This window comes from Ziziphus jujuba, chromosome 6, assembly GCF_031755915.1.
Source record: "Ziziphus jujuba cultivar Dongzao chromosome 6, ASM3175591v1".
Taxonomy (NCBI): Eukaryota; Viridiplantae; Streptophyta; class Magnoliopsida; order Rosales; family Rhamnaceae; genus Ziziphus; species Ziziphus jujuba.
In genome coordinates, this window is record NC_083384.1 from 10,557,438 (window position 1) to 10,570,839 (window position 13,402).

General features: G+C 36.9%; 2 protein-coding genes across 2 annotated transcripts; both read right to left on the bottom strand.

Moving 5' to 3' along the window:
• Nucleotides 1-1,051: 1,051 nt before the first annotated feature.
• On the bottom strand, nucleotides 1,052-5,360 carry LOC107430902 (importin subunit beta-1). The gene is made up of 3 exons (XM_048463953.2): nucleotides 5,015-5,360; nucleotides 1,664-4,094; nucleotides 1,052-1,541 (listed from the first exon to the last, which is right to left on the bottom strand). The coding sequence occupies exons 2-3, from the start codon at nucleotides 4,081-4,083 to the stop codon at nucleotides 1,343-1,345; spliced, it is 2,619 nt and encodes an 872-aa protein (XP_048319910.2). The 5' UTR covers nucleotides 4,084-4,094; nucleotides 5,015-5,360; the 3' UTR covers nucleotides 1,052-1,342.
• A 1,053-nt stretch (nucleotides 5,361-6,413) lies between these two features.
• LOC107430905 (ethylene-overproduction protein 1) lies at nucleotides 6,414-12,069 on the bottom strand. Its single transcript, XM_016041782.4, has 4 exons — nucleotides 9,262-12,069; nucleotides 8,662-8,953; nucleotides 8,272-8,581; nucleotides 6,414-7,157 (listed from the first exon to the last, which is right to left on the bottom strand). The coding sequence occupies exons 1-4, from the start codon at nucleotides 11,295-11,297 to the stop codon at nucleotides 6,934-6,936; spliced, it is 2,862 nt and encodes a 953-aa protein (XP_015897268.3). The 5' UTR covers nucleotides 11,298-12,069; the 3' UTR covers nucleotides 6,414-6,933.
• Between the last annotated feature and the right edge of the window lie 1,333 nt (nucleotides 12,070-13,402).

Here is a 13,402-nt window from a genome sequence, read left to right on the forward strand (position 1 = left end):
TCTTCAGACAGTATGCATGTGTATTTACACGTAGCTTTTGGTTAAGATTATAATTGAATTTTACTTGGCCTAGAACTACAAAGCATGTGATTTTCCATGTAGGTCCCTGAGAAAATTAGGTGGCCTGGAGTAGGTCGGACTTCCGAGTAGCTTCGGAGATTTCAATATCAATGTCGCTTTCTGAAGGATGCCTACAAAAGCTCATTTTGGATACGATTTTAGACTTTTAAAAATATTATCACAATAACTAATACGATTCTGGGTCGTGTTTATACATAAGTTCAAAATTCGAATAGATTTTATTTTAAATTTAAGTTTGAAAATTTGTTTCTTTTAATGCAAAGAATAAATATTAAAATGAGGTTTTTCAGTTATCTGTGTTTTCAAAGGCGTAGAGCTTTTAGAGATATAATGAGCCCAACCTAAATTCTAGCTCATAACTTATAATTGTTAACTGACCCCCAAAAAAAAAAAAATATATATATATATATAATTGTTAAACTATTATTTTTGTACTTCCTACTTATAATTATAATTTTTTATTTTATTGTTGAAATGGTTTACATGTACTACGACTGTTAAAAATAAAAACATTCTTAAATAAAATAAAAGCATATATATTTACTTGGAGCGTTATTTAGTTTAAAACAAATAAACAGCAAACATATAATCACCTACTAACATGTATAAGTATTATTACTAACCTTTTTTTTTAATTTTTTTTCCACATAATAATCTCTTCTAATTCCTCACAGTGAGACTCGACCACAACAGGCTCAGTGTGCACAAATCATAAAATAGAACAAGAATTCAGAAAACCGCTAGGAATCTACACAATCATTGTTTTAATGCTTATAATCATTGACATAATAGAATCATAGATAGCTTGATGATAATAAAACATTATCTGAAGATAAAAGTATCTTTGTTCATGGCATAATTCATCCTCGCAACCTACCAATGAATAAATAGCCCAACATGGCCAAAATACCACCATGCAAGCAATTGAAAGTAATTTAAAAAGCACAGAAAAATGGATGAGATAGTGACATAAACTAAAGATGACTCAAACCACTGATCAGTGGATTCATTACACTAAACAGAGTTTCACAATACAGTAACCAGCCACATCCATGTAGTGGCCTTCATATATGCTGACAATTGACAAGTTCTTTCCCTACCCATAAAGCTAATTTCTTTTCCAAAAAAGAATTCCAGAAAATTTAGGATTCACATCTGCAATTCTGAAGACAATGATTTCAGACCCTAATAACATTTTTTGTGTTCCAATACCCTTCACCTTTACCAAAAACAAATATGCAAGTGACTAGGCTGGCTAATCTCATGAAACCATGACACGTCCAATCATCCCTTGAGTCCAAGTCGCTGTCTCCTTGAGCTGTTCATCATCAGATTGAAGGCACTCACCCAAAAAGTCGGCATAAAATGCTCGATCTCTAAACAGTATCTTTGTGTTTGGACCAAGTGCATCTGCAAGATCACCCATCACAGCAACAGCAGCTTTCGTCACACTTTCATCCCTGCAAAAAGGAAATGAGATAATGAGATGGGGAAAATATCAGATCCATAACAACCACTACAAGAGTTTCTTATTTTTGGAGAGAAGGGATGAGATTGAAGAAGAGAAAATTAATAAAGATACCTCTGCTTCTCCCTAAAGACAATTTCTATGAACTGCAATAGATTTTGGGCATATGGCAACATGATCTCAGACTTTGAATTCTTGAACCCCTGTAGAATACCAGAATATGCTTCAAATATGCTACGCTTGAGCTGGTTGCCATATTCCAGTAACTCATCGTCACTTGTGTGCATCTGAGCACAAAGCTGGGCAGCTCCCTGCATCATTTGCAGTGCATATGGGACATACTTCTCAAAATGCTCTCCAATTGCAAGAGCAACATCCCCAAAGCAAGAAAATATTGGAGGCTTCACAGACCGATGGAGTTCTTCACTAGAAAGATCCTTGATCAGGAGGTTCATAATCCCATCACAAAATGGTAATACCTTGTCATCCAGTGCACGACAAATATCACCAACCACCCCAACAGTAATGGCACAGACCTGGTACTCCTCAAAATTCTGCAATCCCATCTCTAGGTACTTGTAGAACTCAGGCATGTACTTACCAAAGTCAGGACCAGTGGCATAGGCAAGTGAACCAATTGCAAGCATTGCTTCCTCATGGACTGTAGAGCTACGGCAAGCAAACACCTTAAGGAACAGTAACATAATCTGATCTGCAGCCTGCAGTATCACAGGCCTTGTTTCGTCAACACTGCTAAGTTTCTGGATAATCACCTGGAGAACACCACAAAGAGAAGCTTGCAAGTCTCCTTGCTTTTCCCTGTCCTCCAATGATAAAATCTGAATTTCAGTGGTCTGCCCCAACTTATTCATAATCACTGGAAGCAGCTGTGCTATGATTTGAGATGTCTCTGCGATATTTGAACACCTAACTACCTCATTCAAGGTTTCATATGCAGATGACCTAAGCTTTGAGTCACCACCATCTGTACGATTGGCAGTTGCAAGAAGACTTTCAATGATGCTTGGGACAAATGGTGTAAAAAGAGAAGAGCTGGTTCCAGCATCTTCATACCCCTGAGCAAGGTAATAAATTGCCCCACACACCTTCTCTGCTACATTTGGAGCATCCCGAATGCTTTCCACTAATACTTCCACAACACGTTGAAGGTTCTCAGAAGATATAATAGAATATCCACTAGCAGGACTGTGCAGTAACTCAAAAATACGACTGAGAGTCCATGCAGTTGTGTCCTTGACATGGTTGTTTTCATCCCTCATTGCCCTAAGCAAGAAATCCAAACCTGAATGGACAAGAAGGGAAAGCTTCTCGAGAGATGGGCCTTCAAGGATTGAGCCAAATGCATATGTTGCTGCTTCACGACAATGCCAATCTGGCTTCAATATGTTGGCCTCCACAAAAGGCATCACAAGGGGCAGAATGGAATCACCAACTGTCCTGGCAACAAGACCTAAGCATGTCCCACCAGCCATGGACACATTCCAAATGCTATCATCCTGGTCTTGATCTTCTTCTTGCTTCAGTAAGGTTTCCAACAACATTGGAACCAGAGAAGGTAGTGCCTTCTCTATGAAGCCAGAATGTGGAGCCCCGGACTCCCCATTTTCATCACTCTCAAACTCTTGAAGCTCTATCTCTTCATCACAAATCGAGCTCCAAAACTCAATTGCTTGGAGGGCAACTGCCTCTTCATCTCCCTTTACAGCATTTGATGTTAGCTCAAAGAGATGTTGCATGTATGGTTGAAGTACCTCATAGTATGTTGATGCAATAGACACAAGACACTCAAAAGCAACCTGCCTAATTTCCACCTCCTTAGACATGGCTGTATCACAGACCACCTTCATGATGTAATTCCGTTCCATCTCATTTTGAAAGTTCGTCTCAGCAAAGTCAAGGGCATTATAGAGAGCTCTTGTTGCAGCAAGACGAACTTCAACACTATTTTCAGCAAGATTCATGCCTTGGACTACAGCAGTAAGAACGTCATTTACTTCTGCTTGCTCAAGATCCCTATGAGAAATCTCCTCACACACATATCCCAGAGATTCCAAGGTTGCTTGTCTTAAACCAGCAGGGCTATCTTTCTGTGTCATATTCTTAAGCAATATCCCAATTAGATCAGGCCACTGCTTCGGGGGGATCTCTATAGAAGCAATTTTTGCAATAACTTGTGCAGAAGTGTGCCTAGCCTCTGGAACATGTGACCCGAGGGTCCTTAAGAGGAAGTCCTTGATTTGGGATTTAATAGAAACATCAATTGTCAACCATTGCTGTGCAAGTTGCTCCTTTGTAACAGCATCTTTAGCATCTAATGAATTCTTAAGAACAATACCAGCCAACCGACGGGATTCAGTGGGTTTCTCATTGTTTGCAAGCTCAACTGATAAAGACAGAAGAAAAGCTGGTAGGTTGTGCTCTTGGAATTGTCTAAGAGCAGCCTCCGCGTCAGTGCGCACTTTTGCATCAGCTGATTGAGCAGCCAATAAAAACTGAGTGATTTCCATAGCCATTTGTTTCCTCACTGCCAAAACAATATGATAAAGAATGAATTTATAAGAGTATGTCAAAAGAAACCAATCAAAGTACAAAGACAATGAATTTACAAGACAATATAACCATGAAAGTCCTTCAGAAAGGCAGAAAAGGCAAAATAAACAGTTAAGGAAAAAGATTATGCTACATATCAAGTATGACAAATGCTAAACAGAAACAAAAATTTCACACTAGAGATAACATTACAAAATAGGATTAATACACAGCATGCTGCTGAAAGAACAGAGAAGCCCTTGCCAAATTTCCAAAGCAAGTGCAAAGCAGAAAGCATGAACTATGAATTGTAATATTTTAAATGACCCAGCAAATAGACATAAAGTGTCAAACCAAAAGAATAAGAAAATTTACAACCTTCAACATCCAAAAGTGAAGCAGAAAACAAAAACACGCTAGTTTCAACAGTGGAAACAAACAGTACAGAGATGCTAGTTTCTCTTCAATTTTTTCATTATCAGTTTCCAAGACATTCTACACACAGTGAGATACGAAACTTTTAATTTCTTTTGATTCCATGAAACCAAAACTAGCATTTAGCAAGTGAAACTAAAATTGTCCTTTCGTACCCATTTTCAACCTCAAATTTCAAACTGTGACAATACCTAAAAAAAATAATAATAAAAAATTAAACCCTACAAAGAAAAATACGCTACGACCAAACAATATCCGTATGCCAAAAAAAAAAAAAAGAAAAAAAAAATAGCAATACAAAACACATAAGATCTGAGGATTCAAAATTCGTTTACGTATTAGAAGAAATAAAACCTTGATGAAGATTTTCTTTTAAGACTACAAAATACAAAAGCAGAAGTAATCCGTAAAAAGAACTAGATCTATAATACAGAATAAGGAAGCAGCAAACCCTGATTAACAATAGAGGAAGAGAAATACCTTAAGCTACGAAAGCCGTTGAAGCCGAGAAACAGAGAAGAGGGGAGAGAGAGGTCCTCAAAAACCCTACTGGAAGGAAGGAATAGCAGTCAGCAAGGGTTTGTGACTGCAGGACCTTTACTTTCTCTCTCTAGAATTCTGGAGAGAGAGAGAGTGGAATGGTTGGGGGTCCACTGGTTGTGGGTTTGCTATAGAACTGAATCTGCAGATAAGAAGACGAAGAAGAAGGAGGTGATTTGAAATGGTGGGATTTGTATTATTTCGAATGCTGTGAAGAAGCGGGAGGGTTTTGCAAAGAGAGGTGTTATCTTTTTATTTTCTAAAATTAAAATAGCTACGGGCAGCTTCCTCTGCCTGCCCGGATCTGCCCGTTCTCCACCCTCTTTTAAAACCCTAGGATTTTTTAAATTTTCCACGTGTGATTCGTTGCCTCGTGCGGAGCGTCCCTGTCCCTTGTGTTTTGCTCTCAATTTGGGCTCCAGCCCATATTATTTCCAATTTTATTTATTTGTTTATTTTTTAATTTCATTTTTGGTATTATGTTTTTTGTTTTTTTTTTTTTTTTTGATTATATCTATATACACACACACAACTTTTTGAGCTGTATACACTCTGTAACAATATTCAAAATATTAAAAAACAAAAAAGAGAGAGAGAGAGAGAGAGAGAGAGAGAGAGAGAGAAAGATAAAGAGGACGGTCCAACCAAATGTTACTAAAATAGCCTCTTATTCTCTAATTAGAAGAGTCCACCAAATGAAAAAAAAAAAAAAAAAAATCCATAAGAAAAAGGGTGAAATGTGAATGTTCTCCATAGATTAATCCTAAAATTCATTTCATATAATATTAAAATGGTACACATTTAAGATATGAGATTATCTTTTCATATGAACAACGATAACCTATAAATAAAGTTACTACGTGTGAGAATTCTCAATTTAGGTGATAGAAAACTATGGATCATTAGCAGCTGTATTTTTATAATCCGACAAAATCCATAGACTATTCAGCCCACCACCAATCGACTGTCCTAATCAATCTATCATACTCTCTCATAATGCACAGCACATAAACCCACACCAAGGCTCAGATGGAACCTATCAGGAATTGAACCGTAATTTCTGCAAGCAGATGTGATGGGTTCATCAGCTTCCTACTATTTGATCCACTCCCCTGGGTGCTAAATTGTTTTTCTAAGATGCAATGTGTGTCTTGTACACGATGGTTTTATTCTGCTGGGATTTTCAAATGCCTCTTTGATAAGAATAAGAACAGAGGGTGATTGGTATTTGGATTATTAATTTGGTGGTTTCAGAACTCCCAAGAGAAACAGTAGAGAGGGGATAAGAGTCCTGCTTAATTTTTTTTATTTTTTTTTTCCTTTTTATCTTATGTGATAGTTTTGTGATAATAAGCCCTTTTCCTTTCTATTATATATAAGGGAAAAATGTGAATCTTATACAATGAATGAGACAACACAGTTTACATTACAATTTAAATCCCTTTTCCAAAAACACTAAAATGGGAGGCCTCTAAATTGGACAGCCTTTACATCTTTTTCATGTACAATATTCTTTCTGCTGTAGTTGCTTTTCTCCCCCATCTCTCCAGATGCAGTACATAAATATTGGATAGTAGTTGGAGCACCTGTTTGCACTACCTGATGCAGGTTTATCCAATCTACAACCCAGTCGACAAATATTTACATGTTATCTTCCTTCTCTAACTTCCTTTTCCTTTTTCAAATCCAAACTTCAATTTTTTCTCTCTAAAAGGCCATGGAATCTGATCCGAATGTTTCCACGACAAAAAAGATGTTTAGCCATTACTGCACATTTTTGTCAGAAAAACTCAGGTGGCAACAATAGTATTGCCCTAGTGAAGATAATGAATATTAGATATCTGATTCTCTCACTTTTGCTATTCACTAATTCGTTCTTTTGCTTTGTTATAGAGCTCAACAGTATCAGCATGACTGGGATCAAGGCACAGGGCTGCTTCACAGTCTCGGACGGTAGATATGTAATCATTCATTGATTCGTAAAATGCTGCTCGAAGATGCAGCAGCTGCAGGTCAGGCTTAAAGGCAATTGCTTTTGTTAGCTCTGCTATGGCTTCTTTTTCTTTGTGGTCATCCATCAGAACTAGCAGGGCATAATTTCCGAGTTAGTAGTTAATAATTGTTTCATTAAAAGGTATCATGATAATGACGCATTCATATGAAGCAAAAGGAAACGAAATCTGGAAAAAGGGCAGGAAAATAAGGGGGACAAAGGAAAATAACAAGCTGCTATCTCTAATGCAAGTCAATAATAATGCGTTCTGATGCACCATATATAGTATGTTGATTTAAAAATAAATAAGATAAAACAGGTCTCACTCCCACATGAACGAGACCTTGTATTGGATGTAACATTGGCACGTACCACATAGTGAAACTTTGCAATAGAGAAGGGAAGATGAACCATATAAGCAGCAGAAAGTTCTTAAAATGTACATAGAGCAGTCAATTAGTACTTCAGTATTCTAGGGAACCTTATGACAAGAAGCCTAACTAAATTGATCCCATTAACTGCAATTAAACCTAATTCTAGCAGTTGGAAAATGTGAGATATCAAAAGGAAAATTTTCTGCATCAAAATTCGCAAACAGTTTCCATAGACTCCTGATTACAAATAAATATAAATTAAATAAATATTCTAATATAACAATACATTAAAAAAAAAAAAAAAAAAAAAAATAAGAACCGTGAAACCATAAAAGATTTAAAAAAAAAATATATATATATATATATATATATATAATACTTGAAAAGTAATTAAGGCCTGATATGAATAATATAGCTACTTCATAAAAGTAGTTTACAAATATTTTTTATATAATGCCACTAACACCTCCTAATTGCTTTAATAGCTTAGTCAAGTCTGTTGGCAGCTAGTCAAACTGGTATTAATTATTTTCTTCCTCAAAATATACGCAACCAAAAAAAAAACAAAGAGAGAGGATGGATCTGACTCAGAAGTTAACTACTCAAAATAGATCCATGTGGCCATGTTGATAATGGATAGATTCATCCATTCAATTTGAAAGTTATATATTGGCATTCTAAATATCAAGAACCAATAATTACACCTCCAGAACTTAAATAAATAACAAATCATAATGGTGCAACAGATTGTTTAGCCTGAAATAAACACACAAAGTTCAAACTGCATACAGTCCGATAAAATAAAGCAATAAAGATGATAGGGAACTTACCAGCTGCTCTATATCTGTAAGGATATGTCCTCAAAGGATCTAGTTGGGATGCCATACTAAGATCACTTTTTGCCATGTCACGGTCACAGTATTCTGATCGTTTCTCATAAGCTGATGCATTGTTCCTTGCCTTCTCTATCAGCTTTGTCATCTCATCATAAGCTGATTTACGTTGATTTTTAAGATGATATACACGTGCCAAACCCTGATGGGCTCGGGTATGTTTAATGTCGAGTGCATTCATGTAACAATCAGCAGCAAGATCGAGCTTATCACAGTCAACATAGACACTTCCTAGATTATTTAACGCCTGAAAGTAGCAAATTAATTAAAATAAAATTTTGGTGAAAGACACCAAGATGACAGGGTTATCATAGATATGACACTTACTTGTCCTTTCCTAAGGCCATCTGAAGGGCACCTCAGAGCATCCTGCAGAAGCTGGATCACATGCTTTGAAGACTCTTGATCAAGACTTGAATCTGCTAAAGCATAGGCTTTAAGGAAAAAAGCTTCAAATGATCTCTGGAGAGATATGGATTCCTCTGCCTTAGCCAAAGCTTCTTCACGATGGCCAGTGTCATACAATATCCATCCCTCATAAACTAGTCTTTCGTGATCAGAATTAGAATAGTTCCGGGCCAAACGCAGACTACGCATAGCAGACTTTTGACAATTCAACCTACAAATTCTAAATATGTCAAAAATGCTGCTAACTAAAACAGACAAATATTATATGGCAGCAGAGGGACTGCCAAAATGACAAATAAATATACTAAGTGGGTAAAAGGATTCACAAACAGAAGAATAAACACTTCAAGCAAATAGAAGCTGCTATAGTGAAGACTAAGCCCCTCATATACAATGAATTAATTTGCGTTGTCCAAATTTATTTGAGTTCAAAACGAATTATAAATGGACAGAAGCATTACTAAAAGCATGCAGTTAAAACAGAGAATCAAAACGTATGCCATGCTTTTTCATACTTACCGCAATAGAAGAAGAGATTGCCGAAAGCGTAGCAGGCTTTTCCCAGGGTCGTTTGCCAACATTTGGTGAACAACAGCTAGAGAACCAATATCATCGACAGAGGACCACCGGTCATATAGTTGCATCCAGCAATCAGCCTGACTATACTGTTGAACAAGAGGGCGGAGGAGCTCTATCAAATGATCGCCATGCATTTTCCCATGAAACATCATATAATTTGGATCCAAAGTCAAGAGTGCACGAACATCTCTTAGAGCTCCTTCATAGTCCTCTAATGCAATCAAAAACCAAGCACGCAATTCAAGGCAATCAGGGGAAACCTTGAAAGCAATGATTTTATTGATTTCCGATATGGCTGCTCCAATCTGCATCTCCTGCAAAAGTGCAACTGCACGATACTTGTATGGATATGATAGCGTAGGATCCAACTCAGTTGCTGAGTTCAAATCCATCATCTTCTCTTTTCCAATACAATACAAAGATCGCTCTTGATGCATCCACCCAACTGGTGTATGATTAGAAAGGAGAGAGTTCATCAGCTTGTATGCAGAATACATGTGGCCACGCTTATACTTGGACCTTGCAACACCCACCAATGAATAAGTATGACCCGCATCAGCTGCTGCCCCAAACCAATGACTGGCATCTTTATACTCCTTCCTTTCAAGCATTACAACGCCTAACTGGTGAAATGCAAGTTGCTTTTGCCAATTTTCAGTTGCACACTCTGCCAGCCTCTCCAAAAGCATAACTGTTGTGTTTGATTTCATGTCTTCCTCTATGGCAATCTGACTTAAGAAATAATACAAAATAAAAGAAGCGTGGCCAACCATAGCCAACCTTTCCCTAGACTCTGAACTACAAAAAAGTTTCATCACATTCGGATTGTGCATCGAATTCGGGAGCTCTCTCAAACACGCTTGCAAACAAGCTGCCACTAGAAGATATGCATTCTCTTCTAGTCCATACTCAATCAGCAACATGGCATTATCCATATCAGAAACTAGATATGCTAAATGAACGTCACAAGCTGCTTTCATCTCGTCGCAACAAAACTTGTTTGCCAAGGAAAGTAGCTCCAAGACAATGTTTGTATCAAATGAATCTAATCTCTTAGTCCGGCTAAAATTCTCCACAGCTTTCATCCCCTCCGCAGAAATCCCATTGTTTGAGAAATTAATCATTTCCCTTCTGGACTCCGCAAAGTTGCCATACAACATTGCTTTAAACGGTCTGGATAGCGATGCAATATTGTACCTTATACACCTAATCTCATCATCTCCTACACAAAATGACATATCACCATCTTCCTCCGATGTCGAACATTGCTCATCCTCCATATCAAATTCATCATCAACTTCCCCTCTACAGCTACTGGAACACATACATTTATCATATACCGATTCTGGGTCATATCCAGATACCAAAGTAGCCTTAGGACATTCAACATTTGTTCCACAACAATCCGTCGACGATGACCCAACAAGCTCATCCTCTCTCCTCTCAAACCTCAACATTGAGGCCAAAACAACTTTGGTATGCACATCCACAGCGTGCTGTCTTGCTGACCGGAGGCTCCGCCTGAACAGTTTGGGATCGTAAAGACCCCGGAACACGATGCATTGCTCCATATAGGCCTTGGATTTCTCGAACTGAGGACAATTCTCAGTCCTACGGTACAAATCAGCTATGGTTTCAACGAAATCAACGAACTTAAGAAAGTGGTCGATCTGAGGCTCCAAGAGGTCGGTCAAAGGAAGCCCATATGGGAGAAGACTCTCAGCTATAGCATTAATGGCATTAGAAGCTTGAAAAGTTCGAGTGGATTTCGATCTAACGGAATTGGCCTTGAGATGGTCTTGAAGCTGATGAAAGAACTTCTCACCAACACTACCTCCACCACCACCGCCACCACCACCAACACCGCCTCCGCCATTGGTGGTTGGTCCAGAAGGGTTAAGCGCATAGACCTGGGTACCTTTACACCCATCCATAATCTTCAAACTTCTCATTGACGTGAATATATTATGCTGCATCTTTCGACTATAAAATTTAACCTCCTAAATCCACACTCGTACAAATTTTCCCAAACATTCACCACATTGACATAAAATGGAATAATTTCAAATGGGCAATCAAAAAAAAAAAATCTAAAAAAAAAAAAAGTAAACAAGAGTTCACCTTTGTGCCCAGCAAACACCACCGTTTCCGCAAATGAAAACGAAGAGAAAATGCAGAAAAAAATAAACAAATAAACAAATCCCAGAAACAGAAACAAAAATTGAGAAAAGAAACGATGGTGATGCAGGCCAATGAAATTGGAGGGGAAAAGGGTAAGATTTTTCTTGGGGTTTTTTTTTCCTAATTGAAAAAAAAAAAAAAAAGTTTTCCCGAGAAAAAGGAGAGAAAGTTGGGGGATTTTTTCTTTTTTTCCTTTCCTTTTTTTTTTTTTTTTTTTTTTTGGCTTTGGGGAATAGAAAGGATGTGGGGAAAAGATCAAATTGACCGCCAACCAGATGTTGAGATGGAAGTGGCCGTTTAAACGGCCACGCTTTCCCTGTTTCTCTCTCTCTCCTCTATCTACCTTCTGTATATTTTCTCCATTTTTTTACCTCCTAAATTTGCTGTATATTCTCTCTCTCTCTCTCTCTCTCTCTCTATTTTCAATGTGGTTTTTGGGGTTGTGTTTTGTGTATGTGCACGAAGTTGTGTAAATGTTTGTGTGCGTGAAAACGTAATGAGAAAGACGCAAGAGCCGCTAAAATCGGGTTTTCATTGACGCCATTTCCATACTCTGTTTTATTTCTTTTCTCTCTTTATTTTTTCAGACCCGGATTTGAAGGGCCTGTCTATTGCTAAAAATTACTGCCCCACGCTTTACATATAGCGCGTGTATGAATACGGTTGACGATCACTTTAACACAACCCTATGTAATTTTTTTATTTAAAAAAAAAATACTTCTCACCTAAATTCTAAATTTGTAACAATACTAAATATTTTTCTTTTGTAGATTAACAAAATAAATATATTTCCATGACAAAAATATTTTATTATTTTCATTTAAAAATATAGAAATGTTATATTGACTCCATTATTTATTTATCCATATTTTAGTAAAATTATGTATGACTGATTTGTTGTTTTTTTAAATAATAATAAGAAAATGATAAATAAAACATACTGCAAAAAGTTTCTCATTATTTAGGAAGGATGTAAATGATATGAAACTCTTTTTTGTTTTCTATGATATTTATGAAATGAGTCTGTAATTAATGTTAAATCTATTATTAATGTGGAATTTTTTCAATGCCCAAATCCTAATGCTATCGACTAGATATTACCCTTCTTTTAATACCTTGTGCATTGAACTAGTTTGAACTTCACATCGACTATGACTTTTGAAGCAATAACCAGGCTCAAAGAAACAATTGAAATTATGTATGCGGAAATTATATTTTAATGTTTTTGAAAAAAAATGAATTAATACGAAATGGTCAAATAAATAAAAGTAGAACTCCACGACGGCGTATGAGTGAAAAAGTACGCGTCTAAAACGACGCGTGGGACTAAATTCAGAAAGACAGACAAAATGAGTAATCTGGTACATACGTGCAAGTATGGAAGTATAGAAATCACACATTTATGATGGCATATGATAGACCTTGATCTGATTCGACTACTTGTTTCTGACTTTTCTTCTGGGCCCACTCATCCAGTTCTCCTAAACGCTGAAGATCCATAATTGGGCCAAACATACTGGGTCTAATTTAGCTCATGTATCTTTGTATGGGGCCCATCTCACTGGGCCCCTACCACTTGAATTGTCCAACCATATCAGCTTTGTTTTTCATAGCCAAAAAGTGATTGCTTTAGTTTGATTATCATCCACATATTTATTATATTAACCAAATAAATAAATAAACGTAAAGTGAAAGTAAGTTGAAGTCATAATAGTGATTGAAATTAAAGAGGATGAAAAAATAGGTTGTGGGTCGGACAGAGAGCATGAAGAGCATGCATGGGTTTCTGCTTTTTGCACTTTTTATTTTATCTTTTTTCAAATCACAATCATTTCCATGCATAATTCAATAGTTGAAACTTGAAAGTTGGCCTTTATATTTCTGCCCACTTTGTACATTT